The following is a 27,287-nucleotide window of genomic DNA, read 5'->3' on the forward strand; positions in this document are numbered from 1 at the left end:
GCTGGCATCAAGTAACGATCTAAGTGGAGTTAAATAGAGCAGCCAGCCTAGGACTAAACGAGGTCAGCTGAGGAAGGAACCTCAGAACCAGCAGCTCCACTCACAGCCACCAGAGGGAGTCCATGGACAGAACTCGACGAAGTACCATTCATAACCACCGGAGGGAGTTCGAGAACAGAATTCACAACACAAAACCATATTAGTGGATGTGGCCTTACGAAAAATGTCCGTATGGACATTCCCCGCCTTATCCATGCCGACCATAACATCCAAAAAACTGATTTGCGATTTGTTCCACTCACAAGTAAGGCTAATATTGAGCTCATTGCTGTTGAGACGATCAATGAGCTGCTCAAGGTCGACGGCCTCACCCTGCCAGACAAACAGGATGTCATCGATGTACCGCACCCAAAAGGGGATACGGTCCATCGATGACAGCCTGTCTGACAGGAAGAGGTCCCTCTCCCACAGCCCCAGGAACAGGTTCGCATAGGCCGGCGCAAAAGCCGCACCCATGGCTGTTCCCTGGAGCTGCAGGTAGAAGGACCCCTTGAACACAAAGAAATTGTGAGTGAGGGTGAACTCAAGTAGTCTCAGCAGGAGTCCCCTAAGTCCAACCGATAGAGTAGACGATTCAAGAAAAAATTTCACAGCGGCAATGCCATCTGTGTGTCTAATGTTTGTATACAGGGACTCCACATCTGCTGAGACCAGTAGGGATTCACCCCCAAAATGGAGGCCGTCGACCCTGCGAAGCAGCTCACCAATGTCCGTAAGATATGAAGGAAGTGCCGTAACCAGGGGCTGGAGGTGGAAGTCAGTCCAAGAATTGACATGCTCAAGATAATTCCCCCTCACTGATACAATGGGACGACCGGGTGGTGACTTGAGATCTTTATGTACTTTAGGGAGGAGATAAAAGGTGGCTATAGTGGGATCACCTATTATAAGGGAGGAAGCAAGTTCCTTAGTGATAACATCAAGATCCAAAGCCTCCTTAATAATAGCCACCAACTGACCAGAATAAGCACTGGAAGGATTGTAAGTAAATTTTTTGTAGTGGATCGAATTATTCAGTTGGTGGGATGCCTCCTTTTCATATTGGCCCACAGGCCACAACACAACATTACCTCCTTTATCAGTAGGTTTTATTAATATATCAGGAAGATTTCTCAGGTAATCTAACCGCTCACGTTCTGCCCTAGATAAATTATCTATCCGTGAGAACCTGGGAATCTGACATAGATCTCGAGTCACCACCCGGACGAAAAGATCAATACATGAACATGTAGACAGAGGGGGGAATTTAGTAGAACGAGAGCAAATAGAGCGCATGTGCCACTCTGCTCTGCTTGTCTCACGGCGGCCGTGTACGCACTTCCGGATCACGTGGGGCCCCACGTGCTTCCGGTCGCGGCGTGCGCTGCGGCGCTGGGATGGGCGGGAGCGGTGTGGCGTGGGGATGCGCCGCAATGATGGCAGATTGTATATATAGTTCTTTGTGTGCCCTTTATAGTTACGCGCCCCCTGAGGAAGGTATCCATACCTAAACGCGAGTCGGGGTGGATTGGTGCCCCCGTGCCGGACAACACAGTTATCATCAGGTGATGTGCACATTTAGTTTTGGTTGTAGGTATTTTCGGCCATCATTTTGGCTGCTATTCCTTTAATGGGGTTATTAGTTTTGTTATATTATTCCCTACTGGGTGGCGTTCAGTAATTCTGTTTGCCACTATATGTTGCACTTTATTGTTCACCTGGGTACTGTCTGTTTTCCTGGTATGGGGGAGTACCAACCTTGGGCTTTCTTTTACATGATGCTGATAGCTGTTTCCATCTGTTAGCCCTGCTATACATTGTCTGTCCGTATTTTATGCTTATTTTTGAATAAAGTATTACCGTATTTTTCGGACTATAAGACGCACTTTTTTTCCTCCAAATTTGGGAGGAAAGTGTGGGTGCGTCTTATAGTACGGATATAGCATGAGGGGAGGGGGGCAGCAGCGAGTGGGATCGCACTGTTATCCCACTTCAGGATGTCCCCGCTGCCCGGAATCAGCTGCTGGGGAAAGCACATGGCCCCGCTGATTAAGTGCAGTGAATATTCATTAGCGGCTCCCCGCCCACCGATCAGCTGAGCAGTGAGCGGGAGCAGCAAATAAATACTGCACTTAAGCAGGGACACACAGTTTCCCCAGCACTGATTCCGGGGAGAATCTGTGTGTCCGGGGGAGGAGGAGGCAGCAGCAGGGGCCAGGAGATTGCTGCATACCTGCCTGTGCTGGACGCTGAGCTGTCTGGTGCACAGGGAGGACCTGTGTGATGTCAGAAGTGGGCGGGCTGGAACATCACATGGCAGCTCAGAGCCCTCCCTTCTGACATCATCATAGGTCCTTCAGACTCCCACCTAGAATCTGCAGCTTCCTCTTATGTCCTGTGCTGTGGAAAGGCAACAACAACAGGGAGGGCTCTGTGTGTGTGCAGCCATGGGATGCTCCAGCTTTTACCTCACCACAGTGTGGCTGGCTGCCACAATTAAGAGGTTAGTCTTTACAAAACACAATAAAGCACTCTGCCACTCCTTTGGTGAATTATAACTCCCAGCATGTCATAGGATCTGCAGGACATGCTGGGAGTTATAGTTCTCCCATGGGATTTTAAAGCAGCACTCCAGTGTTATTTTGCAGTGCTGGAGTGGTGCTTTCACTATAAGCCCTGTGCACCCATTCTTAGGGCTCATTTCCACATGCGAGGCACACGTCCGTATCTCGCATGTGGAAACCAAGCTGTGGAGCCGGCACTCCAGAGCGGAGCATGCGGCCGCATAGGAACACATGGAGCTGCACAGCTCCGCTCCAAAGTGCCGGCGCCAGAGCTTGGTGTCCACATGCGAGATATGGACGTGTGCCTCGCATGTGAAAATGAGCCCTTATACTCACCCTCCAGCGTCTTCTGTTGTGAAATTGGATTCTGGGCTCCCCCGGTGGCCACTTGTGGAATTGAACTTGTGTGCATCATCCCCTCTGTTCACCTGCTCCTATCAGGATGTGGGAGTCGCTATATAACCTTGCTCCTCTGTCAGTTTCTTGCCGGTCAACAATGTAATCAGAAGCCTTCTGTGCTTGTTCCTGCTACTAGACAACTCCCAGCTAAGTTGGACTTTTGTCCTTGTGTGTTTTTGCATTTTGTTCCTGTTCACAGCTGCTGTTTCGTTACTGTGTCTGGAAAGCTCTTGTGATCGGAAATTGCCACTCTGGTGTTATGAGTTAATGCTAGAGTCTTAAAGGAATTTCTGGATGGTGCTTTGATAGGGTTTTCTGCTGACCATGAAAGTGTCCTTTCTGTCTTCCTGCTATCTAGAAAGCGGACCTCGATTTTGCTAAACCTATTTTCATACTACGTTTGTCATTTCATCTAAAATCACCGCCAATATATGTGGGGGCCTCTGTCTGCCTTTTGGGAAAATTTCTCTAGAGGTGAGCCAGGACTGTCTTTTCCTCTGCTAGGATTAGGTAGTTCTCCGGCTGGCGCTGGGCATCTAGGGTTAAAAAACGTAGGCATGCTACCCGGCCACTTCTAGTTGTGCGGCAGGTTTAGTTCATGGTCAGTATAGTTTCCATCTTCCAAGAGCTAGTTCTCATATATGCTGGGCTATGTTCTCTCGCCATTGAGAATCATGACAGTTTGACCGGCCCAAAAAAGGGTTAAATTACTGGCTGAGAAAGGAGAGAAAAAAGAAGTCTGCTACAATTTTTTTTTTTTTTCCCTCTAGTTCTGAGTGTGCTCTTAATTGAATCACTTGCTAGTTTGCCTATGCTGCAGCCTTCCTCTCTTTCTCTCCTTCTAATCCTTGAATGGCTCTGTGTTCACCTGTTTCAAATGGATCTTCAGAGTGTAGCTACAGGTTTGAATAATCTCGCCACAAAGGTACAAAATTTGCAAGATTTTGTTGTTCATGCACCTATGTCTGAGCCTAGAATTCCTTTGCCTGAATTCTTCTCGGGGAATAGATCTCACTTTCAAAATTTTAAAAATAATTGCAAATTGTTTTTGTCCCTGAAGTTTCGCTCTGCCGGAGACCCTGCACAGCAGGTCAGGATTGTAATTTCCTTGCTCCGGGGCGACCCTCAAGACTGGGCTTTTGCATTGGCACCAGGGGATCCTGCGTTGCTCAATGTGGATGCGTTTTTTCTGGCCTTGGGGTTGCTTTATGAGGAACCTCATTTAGAGCTTCAGGCGGAAAAGGCCTTGATGTCCTTGTCTCAGGGGCAAGATGAAGCTGAAATATACTGCCAAAAATTCCGCAAATGGTCTGTGCTTACTCAGTGGAATGAGTGTGCCCTGGCGGCGATTTTCAGAGAAGGTCTCTCTGATGCCATTAAGGATGTTATGGTGGGTTTCCCTGTGCCTGCGAGTCTGAATGAGTCCATGACGATGGCTATTCAGATCGATAGGCGTCTGCGGGAGCGCAAACCTGTGCACCATTTGGCGGTGTCTACTGAGAAAACGCCAGAAAATATGCAATGTGATAGAATTCTGTCCAGAAGCGAGTGGCAGAATTTTAGACGAAAAAATGGGTTGTGCTTCTATTGTGGTGATTCAACTCATGTTATATCAGCATGCTTTAAGCGTACTAAGAAGCCTGACAAGTCTGTTTCAATTAGCACTTTACAGTCTAAGTTTATTCTATCTGTGACCCTGATTTGTTCTTTGTCATCTATTACCGTGGACGCCTATGTCGACTCTGGCGCTGCTTTGAGTCTTATGGATTGGTCCTTTGCCAAACGCTGTGGGTATGATTTGGAGCCACTGGAGGCTCCGATACCTCTGAAAGGGATTGACTCCACCCCATTGGCTAGTAATAAACCACAATACTGGACACAAGTGACTATGCGTGTTAATCCGGATCACCAGGAGGTTATTCGCTTTCTGGTGCTGTATAATCTACATGATGTTTTGGTGCTGGGATTGCCATGGCTGCAATCTCATAACCCAGTCCTCGACTGGAGAGCTATGTCTGTGTTAAGCTGGGGATGTAAAGGAACTCATGGGGACGTACCTTTGGTTTCCATTTCATCATCTATTCCCTCTGAGATTCCTGAATTCTTGTCTGACTTTCGTGACGTTTTTGAAGAACCCAAGGTTGGTTCACTACCTCCGCACCGGGAGTGCGATTGTGCCATAGACTTGATTCCGGGTAGTAAATACCCTAAGGGTCGTTTATTTAATCTGTCTGTGCCTGAACACGCTGCTATGCGAGAATATATAAAGGAGTCTTGGAAAAGGGACATATTCGTCCTTCGTCATCTCCCTTAGGAGCCGGTTTTTTCTTTGTGTCTAAGAAAGACGGCTCTTTGAGGCCGTGTATTGATTATCGACTTTTGAATAAAATCACGGTTAAATATCAATATCCGTTACCACTGCTTACTGATTTGTTTGCTCGTATAAAGGGGGCCAAGTGGTTCTCTAAGATTGATCTCCGTGGTGCGTATAATTTGGTGCGAATCAAGCAGGGGGATGAGTGGAAAACCGCATTTAATACGCCCGAGGGCCATTTTGAGTATTTGGTGATGCCTTTTGGTCTTTCAAATGCCCCTTCAGTCTTCCAGTCCTTTATGCATGACATTTTCCGCGATTATTTGGATAAATTTGTGATTGTGTATCTGGATGATATTCTGATTTTTTCGGATGACTGGGACTCTCATGTCCAGCAGGTCAGGAGGGTTTTTCAGGTTTTGCGGTCTAATTCCTTGTGTGTGAAGGGTTCTAAGTGTGTTTTTGGGGTTCAAAAGATTTCTTTCTTGGGATACATTTTTTCCCCCTCTTCCATCGAGATGGATCCTGTCAAGGTTCAGGCTATTGGTGATTGGACGCAACCCTCTTCTCTTAAGAGTCTTCAGAAATTTTTGGGCTTTGCTAACTTTTATCGTCGATTTATTGCTGGTTTTTCTGATGTTGTAAAACCATTGACTGATTTGACTAAGAAGGGTGCTGATGTTGCTGATTGGTCCCCTGATGCTGTGGAGGCCTTTCGGGAGCTCAAGCGCCGCTTTTCTTCCGCCCCAGTGTTGCGTCAGCCTGATGTTGCTCTTCCTTTTCAGGTTGAGGTCGACGCTTCTGAAATCGGAGCTGGGGCGGTGTTGTCGCAGAGAAGTTCCGACTGCTCCGTGATGAGACCTTGTGCTTTTTTTTCCCGTAAATTTTCGCCCGCCGAGCGGAATTATGATATTGGGAATCGGGAGCTTTTGGCCATGAAGTGGGCTTTTGAGGAGTGGCGTCACTGGCTTGAGGGGGCCAGACATCAGGTGGTGGTATTGACTGACCACAAAAATTTAATTTACCTTGAGTCTGCCAGGCGCCTGAATCCTAGACAGGCGCGCTGGTCGTTGTTTTTCTCTCGGTTTAATTTTGTGGTGTCGTACCTACCGGGGTCTAAGAATGTTAAGGCGGATGCCCTTTCTAGGAGTTTTGAGCCTGACTCCCCTGGTAATTCTGAGCCCACAGGTATCCTTAAAGATGGAGTGATATTGTCTGCCGTTTCTCCAGACCTGCGGCGGGCCTTGCAGGAGTTTCAGGCGGATAGACCTGATCGTTGCCCACCTGGTAGACTGTTTGTTCCTGATGATTGGACCAGTAGAGTCATCTCTGAGGTTCATTCTTCTGCGTTGGCAGGTCATCCTGGAATCTTTGGTACCAGGGATTTGGTGGCAAGGTCCTTCTGGTGGCCTTCCCTGTCACGAGATGTGCAAGGCTTTGTGCAGTCTTGTGACGTTTGTGCTCGGGCCAAGCCTTGTTGTTCTCGGGCTAGTGGATTGTTGTTGCCCTTGCCTATCCCGAAGAGGCCTTGGACGCACATCTCGATGGATTTTATTTCGGATCTGCCTGTTTCTCAGAAGATGTCTGTCATCTGGGTGGTGTGTGACCGTTTCTCTAAGATGGTCCATCTGGTTCCCTTGCCTAAGTTGCCTTCTTCTTCCGAGTTGGTTCCTCTGTTTTTTCAAAATGTTGTTCGTTTGCATGGTATTCCTGAGAATATCGTTTCTGACAGAGGGACCCAATTCGTGTCTAGATTTTGGCGGGCATTCTGTGCTAGGATGGGCATAGATTTGTCTTTTTCGTCTGCTTTCCATCCTCAGACTAATGGCCAGATCGAGCGGACTAATCAGACCTTGGAGACATATTTGAGGTGTTTTGTGTCTGCGGATCAGGATGATTGGGTTGCTTTTTTGCCTTTGGCGGAGTTCGCCCTCAATAATCGGGCCAGCTCTGCCACCTTGGTGTCCCCGTTTTTCTGTAATTTGGGGTTTCATCCTCGATTTTCCTCCGGTCAAGTGGAATCTTCGGATTGTCCTGGAGTGGATGCTGTGGTGGAGAGGTTGCATCAGATTTGGGGGCAGGTGGTGGACAATTTGAAGTTGTCCCAGGAGAAGACTCAGCTTTTTGCCAACCGCCGTTGTCGTGTTGGTCCTCGGCTTTGTGTTGGGGACTTGGTGTGGTTGTCTTCTCGTTTTGTCCCTATGAGGGTTTCTTCTCCTAAGTTTAAGCCTCGGTTCATCGGCCCGTACAAGATATTGGAGATTCTTAACCCTGTGTCCTTCCGTTTGGACCTCCCTGCATCCTTTTCGATTCATAATGTTTTTCATCGGTCATTGTTGCGCAGGTATGAGGTACCGGTTGTGCCTTCCGTTGAGCCTCCTGCTCCGGTGTTGGTTGAGGGTGAGTTGGAGTACGTTGTGGAAAAGATCTTGGACTCTCGTGTTTCCAGACGGAGACTCCAGTATCTGGTCAAATGGAAGGGATACGGTCAGGAGGATAATTCTTGGGTCACTGCCTCTGATGTTCATGCCTCCGATCTTGTCCGTGCCTTTCACAGGGCTCATCCTGATCGCCCTGGTGGTTCTGGTGAGGGTTCGGTGCCCCCTCCTTGAGGGGGGGGTACTGTTGTGAAATTGGATTCTGGGCTCCCCCGGTGGCCACTTGTGGAATTGAACTTGTGTGCATCATCCCCTCTGTTCACCTGCTCCTATCAGGATGTGGGAGTCGCTATATAACCTTGCTCCTCTGTCAGTTTCTTGCCGGTCAACAATGTAATCAGAAGCCTTCTGTGCTTGTTCCTGCTACTAGACAACTCCCAGCTAAGTTGGACTTTTGTCCTTGTGTGTTTTTGCATTTTGTTCCTGTTCACAGCTGCTGTTTCGTTACTGTGTCTGGAAAGCTCTTGTGATCGGAAATTGCCACTCTGGTGTTATGAGTTAATGCTAGAGTCTTAAAGGAATTTCTGGATTGTGTTTTGATAGGGTTTTCTGCTGACCATGAAAGTGTCCTTTCTGTCTTCCTGCTATCTAGAAAGCGGACCTCGATTTTGCTAAACCTATTTTCATACTACGTTTGTCATTTCATCTAAAATCACCGCCAATATATGTGGGGGCCTCTGTCTGCCTTTTGGGAAAATTTCTCTAGAGGTGAGCCAGGACTGTCTTTTCCTCTGCTAGGATTAGGTAGTTCTCCGGCTGGCGCTGGGCATCTAGGGTTAAAAAACGTAGGCATGCTACCCGGCCACTTCTAGTTGTGCGGCAGGTTTAGTTCATGGTCAGTATAGTTTCCATCTTCCAAGAGCTAGTTCTCATATATGCTGGGCTATGTTCTCTCGCCATTGAGAATCATGACAGTCTTCATATCGTACTTCACAGACACCACACTAGTCCCGCAGCTTCCAACATAATAACATACTATTATATATAATAACACCACATATAATAGTATGTTATTTATGTTATTAAATATTTTACCACATTTTTTTTGCTTCAAATATTTTTTTCCCTATTTTCCACCTCTAAAACCTGGATGCGCCTTATAGTCCGGTGCGTCTTATAGTCCGAAAAATACGGTATATGTTTGGATTCTACGACTGCATGTTTGGTTCTTGTAAGTTTGATTTACATTGGTGCAGTTATCCTCATGTCCATGCATGCGTGGTACATTCTGATAGATTTAGGATTGCCTTACTTCGGTTGTACTCTATGTGCCACTAATTGTGCATATTGGAATTTCTCTCTATAGGTATGTAATGTATATACAGGATAGAAGAGTGGAATATGTTCAGGTGCATAGTGTGTATACAGGAGTGCAGAGTGGGATGTGTACAGATGTGTAATTTGTATACGGGATACAAGAGTGAAATATGTTCAGGTGCACAGTGTGTATACAGGAGTGCAGAGTCGGATGTGTGCAGATGTGTAATGTATATACAGGATAGAAGAGTGAAATATGTTCAGGTGCACAGTGTGTATACAGGAGTGCAGAGTGGGATGTGTGCAGGTATGTAATGTATATACAGGATAGAAGAGTGAAATATGTTCAGGTGCACAATGTGTATACAGGAGTGCAGAGTGGGATGTGTGCAGATATGTAATGTATATACAGGATAGAAGAGTGAAATATGTTCAGGTACACAGTGTGTATACAGAAGTGCAGAGTGGGATGTGTGCAGATGTGTAATGTGCATATGGGATACAAGAGTGAAATATGTTCAGGTGCACAATGTGTATATAGGAGTGCAGAGTGGGATGTGTGCAGATGTGTAATGTATATACAGGATAGAAGAGTGAAATATGTTCAGGTGCACAGTGTGTATACAGGAGTGCAGAGTGGGATGTGTGCAGATGTGTAATGTGCATACGGGATACAAGAGTGAAATATGTTCAGGTGCACAATGTGTACACAGGAGTGCAGAGTGGGATGTGTACAGATGTGTAATTATATACAGGATAGAAGAGTGAAATATGTTTAGGTGTTTAGGTGCACAGTGTGTATACAGGAGTGCAGAGTGGGATGTGTGCAGATGTGTAATGTGTATACAGGATAGAAGAGTGAAATATGTTCAGGTGTACAGTGTGTATACAAGAGTGCAGAGAGGGATGTGTGCAGGTGTGTAATGTATATACAAGATTGAAGAGTGAAATATATCCAGGTGCACAGTGTGTATACAGGAATGCAGAGTGGGATGTGTGCAGATGTGTAATTATATACAGGAGTGCAGAGTGGGATGTGTGCAGATGTGTAATGTGTATACGGGAGACAAGAGTGAAATATGTTCAGGTGCACAATGTGTATACAGGAGTGCAGAGTGGGATGTGTGCAGATGTGTAATGTATATACAGGATAGAAGAGTGAAACGTTCAGGTGCACAATGTGTATACAAAAGTGCAGAGTGGGATGTGTGCAGGTGTGTAATGTGTATACAGGATAGAAGAGTGAAAGATTTGTATTCACACAGTGTGCATACAGGAGTGCAGAGTGGAATGTGTGCAGATGTGCAGTGTGCCTGGTTGTAGTGTGTGCCATTGTGCAGTGCACATACAGGTGTGTTTATAATTTGTTTGTGAAGATGTGAAGAATGTGTGTTGAGATTGTGTGCATTATTTATGCAAATGTGCAGACTGACTGGGGTTTGTAGACGTGTGCAGTGAGTATAGAGGTGAGCAGACTTTGTATCCAGATTATGTGTAACGTGTATACAGGTCTGCTGAATGTGTCTAGATTATATGAAGGTTTGCAGTATGTAAACAGATATACAAAGTGTATAAAGATGTGCCTAGATTGTGTGCAGAGCCGTACAGTGTGTATACAGGTGTAAAATGTACTGAATGCTCACACCACTCAAGTGCCTCAATATCTAGCTAAAATCATACAGAGCCCAACAAGTCAAACAGTGCAGCTATGAACCGTCAAATACACACTAAGTAATAAACCAAGTATACAGTAATAAAGCAAATAGTCTTTTGATTGGTTTAGCAATTTGATTCTTCCTGTTATTTAGCCATCAGTAGTTATGTTTTTACATTGTTACAGGCCTGTTTTTAGAGCACGTAAGCTTTTGGGGTTTTTACTGTTTTACAAGTGTAAAAAGTGTCTAGAGTATGCGCAAGTGTACAATGTGCTAACCGATGTATAGAGTGGATACAGGTGTGCAGTGTGTCAGGAGTATGTACAGATGTCCCATGTGTATAGCTGAAGTGTGTGCAGATCGTTAGTGTGTACACAGGTGGGTAGAGTGTACACAGGTATGCAGAATTTTTGCCTAGGGTATGTGCGGTGTGTATACAGATGTGCAGAATGTGTGTTTAAGATATGTGCAGGTTTGCAGTATGCAAAGTGTCTGTAATGTGTGCAGTATATGAGTCTCAGATATGTTCAGGTGTGCAGAGTGTCTGGTGCGTGTGCAATATGCAGAGTCTGGAGTGAGTGAGTGCAGTGTGTATGCAGATGTGCAGGTTTGCAGTATGCAAAGTGACTGGAGTTTGTGCAGTATGTATACTAGTGCACAGTGTCTTGAGTGTGAGAAGTAAGTAGACAAGTGTGTGTCTGGGATGTGAGCAGGTGTGCAAATTGCAGTCTCTAGAGCAGTGAAGGCAAACCTTTTAGAGACTGAGTGCAGAAACAGTAACTCAAAACTCATCTATCACAAAGTGCCAAATGAGCACCCCTGCCTGGGCCGTGGGGTACTCGGTACCGGGTCTTGAGTTCACAGGGGGATGTCAAAGTGGCGACCCGGTCCGTGGCCCCGGAGCGTCCATGTAAAAGGGAAAGGTCTTTGAAGGAAATAAAGTTTGTGTTCATGACGCCACCTGTGGTATTCGGTCGGTGGGGACCGACGCTGCTTTAAGGGGTCCTCTGGGGTGTTGTTGTGGATGCTAGATGGTATAGTGTATCCCCAGGGCACCCGGTGTGTAGGTGGAAGATGGTGAGGAGTGCAGTAAAGAATGAGGACACAAGGTAGCAGTCTCTTTATCTTGGTTTACTGAAGACTTCAGCATCCACAGTCCAGAGCACCAGATCACAGGGCAGGGTCAGGCCGGCTTGAAGGCAAGTTAGGAGTCCCCTTACCCAGGTGGAAATCAAAAGCCTTCCTTTAGCATCATAGTGTTGTAGTCCCTTACTGCTAAAAGCTCACATAAGGTCCTCACAGATGTTGTCTCTCTCTGTCCCCTGGGTAGGATAGGACATAACCCGCATGACTGGTGGCTTAAGGCTGTTTATATGGACTCTAGCGCGCCCCGGCCTCGGAGGGGTGCCACCATGCCAACTGGGTGTTAGGTCGGACAGGTAACGTAAAGTTCAGCTGTCCTGACGGTCTCTGATGTAAGTTATAGAATGCCTTACGATCCTCAGTGTTCCAGCTACCGGTCCTGCGCATCAGAAGGAGGCAGCCTGCTAGGGACTGGTCTCCCTCTGATATCCACTCCTGTGCTTTGCTCTCCTGTGCGCTCTCTGCAATCAATTCGGCTTTCTGAATGTCTCTTTCCAGTTACTGCTGCACTGGGGCTACATAGCTCCGTAAAGCCTTCGTCTCCCTCAGATGGCTCCTGTCTCCTTCCAGGCAGGAACCCTCTGAAAAACTGACTGACTTTCTCTACAGACTACCAGTTATATATATACAGACCAGTGGTGGCGAACCTTTGGCACACATTCCAGAGGCGGCACTCAGACCCCTCTCAGTGGGCACACATGCTAGGCCCAGAGTATACAGGTGTGTAGGAGTTTCTCTCTGGAGTGTGCAGAGCCTATTTGAATTAGTGGACAGTAGAAGAAGAAGAAGGGAGCAGCATCTCCCAGGCCAGCCATACTCACCTACACACACATTGCACACACTCTAGACCAGTGGTGGCGAACCTTTCCATGTGTTGCAGAGGCATCACTCAGAGCCCTCTCAGTGGGCACACATGCCAGGCCCGGAGTATACAGGTACTGTATGTAGGAGTTTCATAGTGTGCATTAGTGTCACATTAATGAGTGGATTTTTTATAGTGGGAGGAATTATTTTGAAGCCGTTGGTCCTTTAATGTGAAAAGAGTTTGTGCTGCACCTATGCACCTAAATGACAAATTCATCTCAGATAAATCTGTAATTGTATTTTATGAAAAATGACAAATTTTTAAGAGCAAAGTAAAAATCCACTTTCTTAAAGGAATACCTCAATAAGACCCTATTTTTTACCTACAACGTTAATAAAAGTGGAGAAATACTAAAGGAATGTCTTTCCTCTATATTATTTCAATGTAATTTAGGCTAACTAGTTTATGCAAATTGCAAAGACCAAAAATAGTTGTTGTTCACCGGAGAATTGACAATGACGGAGCTAAAGAAAGAGAGTGAAAATTCCAATTACATAAGGAAATCACCAATCTTAGAACAGAAGGACTTGGACAATTCATTAGGAAATTTCTGTCCACAGAATTTTTTGACAATAACATTTTTTGAAGCACTGGAAGGATGAGAAGAAAGTAGGTCTGTACAATTATTAAAATTCCAAGATTCCAATATTGGATTTAGCACAAAGGGATGCTTTAATCCCACCTTGTCTTGCACCAACCTTGCCTGTTCAACCCAAAATCTAATATATAAAGCTGAATGTGTGTGTGTGTGTATGTATGTATGTATGTATGTATGTCCGGGATTGGCATCTGAACCGTAGCAGCTACAGCCACAAAATTTTGCACAGTCACACGTCTGGACCCCGAGAGCGTCATAGGCTATGTTGTGAGGTGAAATTTTAACCCCGCGCTTTCCAATTCACCAAACAATTTTGCCCCTATCTACATAATGGGGAAAAAGTGAAAGGAAAAGTGTTGGAGGCGTCGCAGCTACAGGCACAAAATTTTGCACAGTCACACGTCTGGACCCTGAGAGCGTCAAAGCTATATTGTGAGGTGAAATTTTAACCCCGCGCTTTCCAAGTCACCAAACAATTTTGCCCCTATCTACATAATGGGGAAAAAATGAAAGGAAAAGTGTTGGAGGCAAATTAACAGCTGCCAGATGTGAACAAGGGGGACTTAAAGAATGACAGCGATGGCACCAAAGAGTATATACTGTACAGTTGCTAAGGTGGGGCCCCAACATGGGATAATCACACCACCACGGGGATATGAACACACACACAAAATGCGCCACACACTACCACGTGCTCGAACACATATACCACCCTCAGTGCACATTTCACCACACATACACCAACCTCGCCACATAAAAGTAGAAACACAAAAGTCGCCGCTCAAAACTCGCCACGCGCAAAACTCTCCACATGCAAAACTCGCCACACGTGCAAAACTCGCCACACGCAAAACTTGCACACGCAGAAAAATTGCCACACGCAGAAAAATTGCCACATGCACAAAAGTTGCAACACATGCAAAAGTTGCCTCACACAAAACTTGCACATACTCAAAAGGCACCACACATAAAACTCGCCACGCGCAAAACTCGCCATGCGCAAAACTTGCTGCACACAACTTGCTACACTAACCTGTCACATGCAACTCGACACACAAAAAGTTGCTACACGCATGTCGCCACACAAAACTCATCTCACAAAAGTCCCTACATGCATGTCGCCACACGCAACTCAACACACACAACTTGACACACGAAACTCGCCCTAAAACACACACAAGTCTGGTATCCTTCAAAAATAAAAATCTGATTAATAAGCAGACAAACTACAAGAGCAACAAATGTACCATATAGGAATCCGGCAGCTGTCAGTCACATGACCAGTCTATTATGTGTATGTGTGAGCTAATATATACTGCCAGGGGGTGGGCTTACTGTTGGCTGGGGATTTATCAGGCTGCCATTTTAGCTTACAAATACTGAGGTAAAAATACTGACCAAATAACGTGTGAACGAGGGCTAATACAGGAGGAGATGGCATACAGCTATATACTATATACAGGAGATGACACACAGGTATATACTATTTACAGGGGAGATGACACACAGGTATATACTATATACAGGAGGAGATGACACACAGATATATACTATATACAGGAGAGATGACACACAGGTATATACTATATAGAGGAGGAGATGACATACAGGTACATACTACATACAGGAGGAGATGACATACAGGTATATACTATATACAGGAGGAGATGACACACAGGTATATACTATATACAGGAGCAGATTACCTACAGGTATATAGTATATACAGGAGGAGATGACACAGGTATATGCTATGTATAGGAGGAGATGACATACAGGTATATACTATATACAGGAGATGACACACAGATATATACTATATATAGGTGAGATGACACACAGGTATATACTATATACAGGAGATTACATACAGGTATATCTAATATATAAAGCTGAATGTGTGTATGTATGTATGTGTGTATGTCCGGGATTGGCATCTGTACCGTCGCAGCTACAGCCACAAAATTTTGCACAGTCACACGTCTGGACCCCGAGAGCGTCATAGGCTATGTTGTGAGGTGAAATTTTAACCCCGCGCGTTCCAATTCACCAAACAATTTTGCTCCTATCTACATAATGGGGAAAAAGTGAAGGGAAAAGTGTTGGAGGAAAATTGACAGCTGCCAGATGTGAACAATGAGGACTTAAAGAATGAGAGCGATGGCGACAAAGAGTATATACCGTACAGTTGCTAAGGTGGGGCCCCGACATGGGATACTCACCACACACGGGGATATGAACACAAACACAAAATGCGCCACACACTACCACGTGCTTGAACACATATACCACCCTCAGCACACATTTCACCACACACACACACCAACCTCGCCACATAAAAGTCGAAACACAAAAGTCACCACTCAAAACTCGCTACATGCAAAACTCGCCATATGCAAAACTAGGCTCACGCAAAACTCGCCACACGTGCAAAACTCACCTCATGGAAAACTCACCTCATGCAAAACTTGCACACACAGAAAAATTGCCACATGTACAAAAGTTGCACCACATGCAAAAGTTGCCTCACACAAAACTTGCACATACTCAAAATGCACCACACATAAAACTCGCCACGCGCAAAACTCGCCATGCGAGTTGCTGCACACAACTTGCTACACTAACCTGTCACATGCAACTCAACACACAAAATGTTGCTACACGCATGTCGCCACACAAAACTCATCTCACAAAAGTCGCTACATGCATGTCGCCACACGCAACTCAACACACACAACTTGACACATAAAACTCGCCCTAAAACACACACAAGTCTGGTATTGTCCTTCAAAAATAAAAATCTGATTAATAAGCAAACTACAAGAGCAACAAATGTACCATATAGGAAATACGGCAGCTGTCAGTCACATGACCTGTCTATTATGTGTATGTGTGAGCTAATATATACTGCCAGGGGGGAGGGCTTCCTGTTGGCTGGGGATTTATCAGGCTGCCAATAGCAACCAATCACAGCTCAGCTTCTATTTTGCTACAGTTAATTAACCTGAGCTCTGATTGGTTAATATAGGCAACAAAGACATTCTCAGTATAACAAAGCTAATATATGTTGTGAAATGCTTCTATTTGCTTAGTTTTTGCCTTTTAATAATTACATTTCTATCTATTTGTTTTGTGGTTTTTGTGTGCAGAATAAATTTTTGTTAACACATTCTATTTTGCTAACAGCAGTCATTAACCCGGGCGAAGCCGGGTAGTACAGCTAGTACCAAATATTTGCTAAGAATGTTTCCGAAAAATAATGAAACTCCCAGCAAATTTGGGATGGATGGCATGTGCGGGTAATACCAAAAGAATAAGTTTATAACAAATGGAGGAAATTAAAGGGATTCTCCAAGAATATAAAAAGTAAAAAATAATTAAAGGGAATATCATTATACATCAATTCCTAAATACTTTTAATTAGCAAATCACACTTGTTCAGTCTAGAGAGTAATAACTCTAGAATTAAAATAGCCATGGATTGTTACATTGTCAATAGAACAGGAGCCTTTGAGTATGTGAAGTAGGAAACTCGACCCACTCACTTAATGTGTAAGAAGAATTGATCTCAGTGGATCATGTGACAAGATAGAATAAAGAAGTGACGAAGAAGATAGCATCCTCTGAAGACTGCGGTATATGAAAAGTATATTGTGTTTTATGCATTTATTAATATGTCAGGATTATATAATGACATTCTTGCTTTGTGAATTGCTGTAAAGAAAAATAAGTTGCTATTTCGCATATTAGCATTTTCTGGAGGATTAGCAATAAAGGAACAGTTTAGTTGTTAAGAGAAAGTTGCTGGGAGTCCAGAATCAGTCAGTGATTAGTTGAGTTTGAGTAAGGCTGCAGTGTGTGTAAAGGATAGAGAGCAGCGGTGATAGCAAAAATGAACCTTGCTGAAGAATGGTAGATTGGTTTGACAGCCACAGGAAAGGAGAAGGAGAATGTTTGGGTCCCGGAATTGAGGAAAAAGTATACAAAGTGAGCTATGTATGGAGCCAAGAGTATAGATAGGCAATACTATGGGTTTATGAGGACCCTGAGACAGCAAAAGAGTGATACAGAGGCAAAATGTAAGCCACAAACAGGGAGTTTCTTTGAAGAAATTATTTTTATTTTAAAAAAATAATAATTTTTCGCCGAAACATCCAAAATCTAGCCTACACTTCATCTCAAGCTGAATACTCTATCTTCCAAATGGGTGACACTGTGAAGGAAGGATATAATGACTTTATGTATAAATGTCTCTCAACTTTTGGGACCTCTACCAGTTAATCCGAGGAGGGTGAGATAAACATATGGTCAAATCTTTATTTGTATGTAATAAAGGCTAGTGTTTCACAACAAAAATGTTTCCATCTCATACCATTTCAAATAAAAGCACCTTTTTGCTCCTTGAGATATCAGGAGTACAGATAAGAAGAAGTTGTTGTTCACCCTGTCTATCTGATCTAATACTGGAGATATCAGGACCAAGAATACAGAGGTACAAAAAAGACTGCTCACATGGCTATTCTTCCTGCCTATCTGATCTAATACTGGAGCTACCAAAGTGCTGAAAAAAGAAAAATCTGCTCACACTGCTTTCCAAGCCGTGTATATGATTTTATACTGGAGGTAGGAGGAGTGAAGAGGTAAATAAAAGTCGCTGCTCACGCTGCTGTCCACCCTGTCTATCTGATCTAATACTTGAGATACCAGGAGTGATGATGAGGCAAGAAAAGGCTGCTCATGCGGCACCCCAGGGTCCAGGTCGTTGCAGTGGTATTGCTTTCCTCTCGGGGAGAGTGATGCTATGTTTGGAGGCAAAGAAAGATAACTGCATCCAGGTACCACAAACATGCAACATGTTCACACTCCAGACCAGAAGGGGGAGCTCTAAGCCTGTTTAAGGTGAACTCCCCTATAAGAACATCCTGATCTGGAGGGAAAAGGTTCAGTTCCTGTCAGAGACAGAGGGAAAGGAAGCAGAGGAGCCATGTAGCCTGAAGTGCTACAGCTCCTTGGAAGAGACACAGAAAGCTGAACACATTGCAGCGAGCGTGAAGGAAAGCAAAGCAAAGGAGAGGATACCAGAAGGGGACCAGCCCCGAACAGGCTGACTCCTTCTGAGGTGCAGAACACTGGTAGCCGGGACACCGAGGTAGTAAGGACCTCTATGCCTTACTTCAGAGACCGGCATGACAGCTAATTTCAGGTTACCTGTTCGCACCTACACCCAGGAGGCACGGTGAAACCTACAGAGCCATGTTATCTAAGAGACCCTATAAACAGGCTCAAGTCACCAGTCATACGGGTTTTGTCCTATCCTATATGGGGGACAGAGAGAGACACACACCACATCTGTGAGACACTTATTTGAAGCTTATGCAGTAAGGGACTACACCACTACAGTGCAAGGGAAGGCTATTCATATCCACCTGGACAAGGGGACTCTGGACTTGCCTCCAAACCAGCCACACTCTGCCTGCCCTGTGATCTGGTGCTCTGGACTGTGGATGCTGCAGTCGTCAGTAAAGGTAAAGAGACTGCAACCTTGTGTCCTCGTTATTCTCTGTGCCATTCACCATATCACCATCTACACACCGGGAAGCCCTGGGGATATACTTCACCTGTGGGAAGGTATACCATCTAGCTGCCTTAACATCACCCCAGCAGACCCCCTTAAAGCAGTGTCGGTCACCCTGACCAAATACCCAGGTGGCGTCACGAACATTCCCCTTAAAGACCTTTCCGTTTTATATGGACGTCCCAGGGCCATGGACCGGGTCAGCCACCGTGACATCCCCCTGTGAACTGCAGGACCTGGTACCAAGTACCCCACAGCCCTTGGGGGGAAATCCACTCACACTGCTGTTCACTCTGCCTATAGGATCTAATACTGGAACTACCAGGCGTGCTAAGGTAAGAAGAGGCTGTCACACTGCTTTCCACTCTGTCTATCTGATCTAATACTGAAGATACCAGTAGTGCTGAGGTAAGAAGAGGCTGCTCACACTGCTGTCCATTCTGTCTATCTGATCTAATACTGAAGATACCAACAGTGCTGAGGTAAGAAGAGACTGCTCACATTGCTATCCACCCTGTCTATCTGATCTAATACTGGAGATACCAGGATTTTTGAGTTAAGAAGAGGCTGCACACACTGCTGTCCACCCTGTCTATCTGATCTAATACTGAAGATACCAAGAGTGCTGAGGTAAGAAGAGGCTGCTCACACTGCTCTCCACCTTGTCTATCTGATCTAATACTGGAGATACCAGGAGTTCTGAGGTAAGAAGAGGCTGCTCACACTGCTGTCCACCCTGTCTATCTGATTTAATACTGGAGATACCAGTAGTGCTGAGGTAAGAAGAGGCTGCTCACACTGCTCTCCATTCTGTCTATCTGATCTAATACTGAAGAGACAAAGAGTGCTGAGGTAAGAAGAGGCTGCTCGCACTGCTGTCCACCCTGTCTATCTGATTTAATACTGGAGATACCAGTAGTGCTGAGGTAAGAAGAGGTTGCTCACACTGCTCTCCATTCTGTCTATCTGATCTAATACTGAAAATAAAACAGTTCTGAGGTAAGAAGAGGCTGCTCACACTGCTGTCCATTCTGTCTATCTGATCTAATACTGAAGATACCAAGAGTGCCGAGGTAAGAAGAGGCTGCTAACACTGCTGTCCATTCTGTCTATCTGATCTAATACTGAAAATAAAACAGTTCTGAGGTAAGAAGAGGCTGCTCACACTGCTGTCAACCCTGTCTATCTGATCTAATACTGAAGATACCAAGAGTGCCGAGGTAAGAAGAGGCTGCTCACACTGCTGTCAACCCTGTCTATCTGATCTAATACTGGAGATACCTGGAGTTCTGAGGTAAGTTAAGGCTGCTCACAGTGCTGTCCACCCTGTCCATCTGATCTAATACTTTGTTTAATATTGCAAAAATGTGTGAAATGCCCAAATACATACAACACAGGGATCTAGATATACCTAAAAGATATTCACCAGTTTACTTCTCTCAAGAGAAATTAAATCTGTCTTTCAAAGCCCTAAAGAACAGATTAACTCAGTCTCTGTAGAGTATTTAATGAGACATTGGAATAAGGAGAATTAAGTGCCTCGGTGTACCAAACAAATATTGTTTTGAACTAAATGTAAAAATAATTAAATTTATCAAGAGTGGAGTCATATATACCTGCGGTATATCAATCACATAGAAATATAAATTCTGGCCAAAACTGTAATTAATAAATTTATGTAGAGTGTTCAAGTACATTTTATGCCAACTCATGCAAGATTTTTCATGCTTAGATTAAAGCAACTTTTCACCTGTACACCAAAATGTGAAAATTCTATTCTGATGTACCTCTGTCACTCCAGCTCTATTCCCCTCCTAGCACCACCTCCTTATCCTTGACTAACAGCCTGTATAAAGTGTGACTTCAGGCACTATACCTGGTGCCCTTTGTTCTGCTGCAGCTACCTCAATCATTCATATTGGTGGTTGGTCCTGCTCAAAATAACCTTTGCAGACACATGGGGAACACTGTGTGAAAAATCTGTGCTTCACATCCCCAAAATTTTTTTTCAAACTGGAAAGAACCTAGAGATGAGTTAATCGATTTAATGTAAATGGAATTCTTGCACAGTTTTTGCAAATTCACTGGAACCAGTGAATTTAAACAATTTATTATTTACTTTACCAAGAATAACAATAGATATTTTACACAGTACAGTTGATTGCATTAGTTAGTGAAGGATCATATGACTATTGGGCATGACTGGGCGGGTTCCCAATAATGACTTCAAGCTTGTCACACGCCTTCCCAATGCACTCTACCCTCCATGCGATTTTTCCCAGCGTCAGGTTGTTCCACTAATCTCACATAACATACTGTAGAACAGCCTATTAGAGCCTGTATAAAAGCCGAAGCAGGGAATGCAGCAAAACAACCTTGCTGGGCTGAACCTGTTTAGGGAAATTATGTCACATCACAGTCAAGCAAATATAAATAGAGATAACAAGAAAAAAATCTGTGTATATGCAGAACAAATTGTATGATAAAATAACAGTAAAAAATTGTTACTCTTACAGTCTGCTTAGAATCTGTACATATCAGTGGTACTTACTGGTGCTGAGCAGTTATGGCCGTAGTATTACAAGCAACCACCAAGGACGCTAAATGATTGCAGTGATCTAGTGATTGCAGCTTGCAAATATAAAACATTCATCACTGCTGGCTTGGCAAGAAATTTAAGAGGGGTATATTTAAATTTTTTTAAAAACATTTGGACTTATTTGTATAAACTTGACACCCCCTTTAAACAAACTTAAGAGTAAAATATTGGGGCTTTGACATAAAAAAATAAGTTAGCAAGAAATAGTGAAATCATTGTCAATAATCAAAAATGTTAAAACATGAGTGTATTCTTCCGAGCTTCAGTCAGTAATTATCTACAACTCTTTTCTTCAAGGTTCTGTGTAACTGAATGGAGAATACCAACCAAACTCTTCCAAGTTGGTTCATCCTGCTTGGGCTATCTTCTGTCCTACACCTCCAAGTTATAGGGTTCATCGTATTCATGGTGATGTATCTCATTACATTGGGAGGAAATTGTCTCATTCTCGTTACAGTGAGGATCAGTCCTACATTACACACCCCGATGTACTTCTTCCTAAGTAATCTCTCTTTCATTGACATCTGTTTCTCCTCCACCATAGTTCCCATAATCCTCATAAATACTGTATCCACTGACAAGAGTATTTCTGTAGGGGGTTGTGTTTTCCAGATGTTCTTCTCATTAACACTTGGGGCAGCGGAGTGCATCCTTCTTGCCGTTATGGCTTATGATAGGTTTGCAGCCATTTGTAGACCTCTGCACTACAGTAGTATTATGAACATGAGCTTTTGCATTATTTTAGCCCTAATACCGTGGACCATTGGTGTCATAGATGCCTGTATACAAGTGGCCCTCACCTGGAGACTTCCCTTCTGTAGGACCCATGATCTTAATCATTTCTTTTGTGAAGTACCTCCCTTCTTAAGACTTTCCTGTCAAGATACTTGGCTTAATGAGATAACAATTTATGTTGCAGCCGGGATCATTGTTTTATGTTCTTTTCTCTTAACCTTGATTTCCTATGTTTACATCATCTCCACCATTTTGAAGATTCGCTCCTCAAAAGGAAGACAGGCAGTTTTCTCTACATGCGCCTCCCACCTCACTGTTGTCACGCTCTATTATGGAACCATTACATTCATGTATATTCAGCCTCGATCATCTCACTCTCCAGAGACAGACAGGGTTATATCTGTTCTTTATACAGTGGTCACTCCAATGTTGAATCCCATCATCTACAGCATCAGAAATAAAGATGTTAAAAACTCTATAATAAAAAATATCAAAAATCAAACCAAACTGTCCAAGAACATTCTGGCCTGACTTATCATAGTTCATCTTTCCATTTGTTAATAAAGCAGATATTTTTTTTTACAAAAGCCATGTATGGTGGTCTAAAGTACAGGGGTTTTGATCAAAGACAATAGTTCTATTGGTCTACGGTAGAAGAGACGGTTTATTTTTGTTTCCAGGAGATCTTAGGTAAAAGTGGGGGGTAATACCTGTGGTTCAGAGTAAAATAAGTGCTGAATGCCTGGTGGTTTAGAGGTTAATATTTAGTTCCCTGGTGGTCTAAGGGGCCAAAATATATGGTGGTTTATTTACCTCCCAGGTTACAATGATTCCTGCAGTGCCTTGTCTGGGTGTTCTGCCTGACAGAAAGTTGGACACAATGTCCCAACATGTTCAATTTATTTTCTTAACATCAAGTGAACAACTACATAGTTCAATATAGTTCAGTCAATCATTGGATACAATGTTCATCTTCGCTCTGACCAATCAGGAAAAAGTTTCTGACACTGATTTTAAAAAAATACACACTTTTAACAAGATTTTTGGGTCGACTTCCACTGAGCTGATGATCACACAGTCCTCATTCACATAAAACCGCCAGTTACCTCTGCTCAGGGTAATCCTGCCTGCTAGCACCTCTAGTCCTGTAAGTGAGATACTGTGCAGCATTTTTTCAGACACTAGGTAATGCTGTTTAACAAACTCTGGCTTCTAGCCTACTATTTTTTATGAGAGATAAGTCTAGGCCTAAAGTTGACATCCAATGCAGGTTCTCCAGGGCGCTTAGAAGGTCTAAAGCTAATCTCCACTATCTGGCCTGCTAAAATTTCCCTTTGCCCAATAAAATTCCCGCCCTAATGAGTGTCAGACTCTTCAATGATACCTGAGGTGAAGAAATCTGTCTTGTGGTTCCTGTTTAATCAGTGTTAGACGTTTGCAGCTAATGATATGCTCGGGGTCCTGGGTGGGACTGTAGGCAGAGTCTTATCTTCCTCCTCTATCCTGCTCTAAGCCAGAGAAACCAAGGAAAGACCTGCCCATAAGCCCACCCCGAAGCACAAACATGTTTCTCATCATAGAGACAGACTGTTCATGCTTTCTGCTAGCAGCTCTTTATATAGCTTCCTCTTTTTTTTGTTTTTGATACAACAGACAATTTACTGACAAAAGTTCATATATAGTGTTGAGCATTCCGATACCGCAAGTATCGGGTATTGGCCGATACTTGCGGTATCGGAATTCCGATACCGAGTTCTGATACTTTTGTGATATCGGAAATCAGAATCGGATCCATCTTCATGTAAAAAATAAAGAATTAAAATAAAAAATATGGATTTACTCACCTCTCCGGCGGCCCCTGGACCTTACCGATGTTACCGGCAGCCTCCGTTCCTAAGAATGAGCACGTGAAGGGCCTTCGATGACGTCGCGGCTTCTGATTGGTCTCGTGACCGCTCATGTGACCGCTCACGCGACCAATCACAAGCCGCGACGTCATCGCAGGTCCTTCACGCGCTCATTCTTAGGAACGGAGGCTGCCGGTTACATCGGTAAGGTCCAGGGGCCGCCGGAGAGGTGAGTATATCCATATACTCACCTCTCTGGCGGCCCCTGAACCTTACCGCTGTAACTGGCAGCCTCCGTTCCTAAGAAAGAGGAGTTTAGGACCTTCGATGACGTCGCGGCTTGTGATTGGTAGCGTGAGCGGTCACATGAGCGGTCACGCGACCAATCAGAAGCCACGACGTCATCGAAGGCCCTTCACGCGCTCATTCTTAGGAACGGAGGCTGCCGGTTAACAGCGGTAAGATCCAGGGGCCGCCGGAGAGGTGAGTAAATCCATATTTATTATTTTAATTCTTTATTTTTTACATTAATATGGATCCCAGGGCCTGAAGGAGAGTTTCCTCTCCTTCAGACCCTGGGAACCATCCAGGATACCTTCCGATACTTGAGTCCCATTGACTTGTATTGGTATCGGGTATCAGTATCGGCGATATCCGATATTTTTCGGGTATCGGCCGATACTATCCGATACCGATACTTTCAAGTATTGGAAGGTATCGCTCAACACTATTCATATAACATTTTCAACTTTTATACATTGAATTACATATAGAGGTGAGCAGATAGATTAGAGGGACTTTGATCCAGTATCCATGTCTGTGGTAACTGGCAGCTAGACAGAAGGTTCGCAAATCTTTTACCTTCCGTGACTGACACAGCATTTGATTACATAGCTTGGATGACATCATCTATGCATCACGTCCTACAGAAGGTTTCACGTAAGCCCCGGCAAACCAAATACCACAAAAGGGATGCCAGAAGTAAGAGATTTGAGGAAATCCTGTTTAGTCACCTGGTACCACTTACCTGCAAGCTTGACTGCAGTCCCACAAATTAATCCGCTCACCTCAAATAACATAAAGACAATTACAAGAGTCCAGGTCAATGGTAACTTGCACGTAGGTGGGAGGCCTGCAAATCTCTTACCTTCTGGCTTTGATTACCATGGCTCATGTAACGTCATCTGTGAGTCATGTCCTAATGATGGTGTCATGCAAGCCCTGACAAATCAAATTCCTCACCGGGGATGCTGGATGTGAGAGATTCACGTGACTCATATCTAGCTGCCAGGTACTACTGTCTTAGAAGCCTGACTGGTGTCCCACAAATCGATCATCAAATCTCACATAGCATACAGACAGTTACAAGAGTACAGGCCTTTAGTAGCAGGCAACTAGAAGAGAGGCCCGCAAATCTCTTACCTTCCAGTATGCCCGATGCTGCATTTGATTACCATGGCTCGTGTGACGTCATTTGTATGTCACGTCCAACAGATGACAACACGTAAGCCCCGCCAAATCAAATACCACCCATCATCTCAAACTATATGTAGAGATTTACAAGACTGACAATAGTAAATACACACGTGGTCAAAATTGTTGGTACTCCTCGTTTAATGACAGAAAAACCCACAATGGTAACAGAACTAACTTGAATCTGACAAAAGTAATAATAAATAAAAGATCTATGAAAATGAACGAATGAAAGTCAGACATTGCTTTTCATCCATGCTTCCACAGAATTAAAAAAAAAATAAAACTCATAAATTAGGCCTGGACAGAAATGATGGTATGCCTCAAAATAATGTGACAAAAGGGACGTGTTAAATCAAGGTGTGTCCACTAACTAGCATCACAGGTGTCTACAATCTTGGAATCAGTGAGTGGGCCTGTATATAGGGCTACAGATACTCACTGTGTTGTTTGGTGACATGGTGTGTATCACACTCAACATAGACAAGAGGAAGCGAAGGAAAGAGTTATCACAGGAGATTAGAAAGAAAATTATAGACAATCATGTTAAAGGTAAACGTTATAAGACCATTTCCAAGCAGCTTGATGTTCCTGTGAATAAAGTTGCACATACTATTCAGAAATTTAAGATCCATGGGACTGTAGCCAACCTCCCTGGACATTGCCACCGGAGGAAAATTGATGACAAATGAAAGAGATGGATAATACGAATGGTAACAAAAGAGCCCAGAAAAACTTTTAAACAGATTAAAGTTGAACTTCAAGCTCAAGGAACATCAGTGTCAGAATGCACCATCCATCGGTGTATGAGCCAAAGTGGACTTCATGGGAGACGACCAAGGAGGACACCATTGTTGAAAAAAATCATAAAAAAGCCAGACTGGAATTTGCCAAGCTACATTTTGACAAGCCACAAAGCATCTTGGAGAATGTCCTATGGAGAGATAAGACAAACATGGACATTTTTGGCAAGGCACATCAGCTCTATGTTCACAGATGGAAAAATGAAGCATATCAAGAAAAGAACACTGTTCTTACTGTGAAACATGGAGGAGGCTCTGTTATGTTCTGGGGCTGCTTTGCTGCATCTGGCACAGGGTGTCCAGAATCTGTGCACAGTACAATGAAATCTCAAGACTATCAAGGGATTCTAGAGAGAAATGTGCTGCCCAGTGTCAGAAAGCTTGGTCTCAGTTGCTGGTTGTGGGTCTTGCAAAAGAATAATGACCCAAAACACACAGCTAAAAACAGCCAAGAATGGCTAAGACTTTGTGAATGTTTTTCCCAGCAATATGTGCTCCTGAAGGATGATGATGGAACTCGATATTCTGATTCAATGATGATTTTTATTTCAAACTAAAATACAACCGGTTTCAACTTCTTGGAGTCTTCCTCAGGTATAATGTCATGCATATAAACAGATCCATCTGAACACATTTTATAGCAGATATCCCTGCATGTCAATTTGGGTGGGGGCTGACAGATCTATTCGTCAGACACACCCAGATACTCAGATATGCAGGAATTTGCACTCTGAGGAATCTAACAAAATTCATATACCAAATAAATTTATACACAAGTTTTTTTTCCTTTTCTTTTTTTCCCCCACACAAGGAAGAAAAAAAGTGTTAAAAAAATCCACGCTAAAAAAAAAAATTTACACACAAATTCTTCACTAAAATGATTTTTTATTTTCTAAAAACACTATAAATATAATTATACTATATATAAAATTTCTTTTAAAATGTTATTAAACATACTAAAGTGTGATTTCATACTAAAATGT

At 43.8% G+C, this 27,287-nt stretch overlaps 2 protein-coding genes across 2 annotated transcripts in view; both read left to right on the top strand.

Annotated features, from left to right (window-relative positions):
• LOC143797917 (olfactory receptor-like protein OLF1) overlaps positions 1 to 21,754 on the top strand; it is a 68,519-nt gene extending 46,765 nt beyond the window's left edge. Inside the window, exon 3 of the mRNA XM_077281096.1 lies at positions 21,744 to 21,754. Within this exon, the coding sequence (XP_077137211.1) occupies positions 21,744 to 21,754 (11 nt within the window). The remainder of the gene's footprint in view (positions 1 to 21,743) is intronic.
• A 4-nt stretch (positions 21,755 to 21,758) lies between these two features.
• On the top strand, positions 21,759 to 22,712 carry LOC143797933 (olfactory receptor 5AS1-like). The gene has a single exon (XM_077281097.1). It carries the CDS (start codon positions 21,759 to 21,761, stop codon positions 22,710 to 22,712), a length of 954 nt encoding a protein of 317 aa, XP_077137212.1.
• Positions 22,713 to 27,287: the final 4,575 nt, after the last annotated feature.

This window comes from Ranitomeya variabilis, chromosome 1, assembly GCF_051348905.1.
Source record: "Ranitomeya variabilis isolate aRanVar5 chromosome 1, aRanVar5.hap1, whole genome shotgun sequence".
NCBI lineage: Eukaryota > Metazoa > Chordata > Amphibia > Anura > Dendrobatidae > Ranitomeya > Ranitomeya variabilis.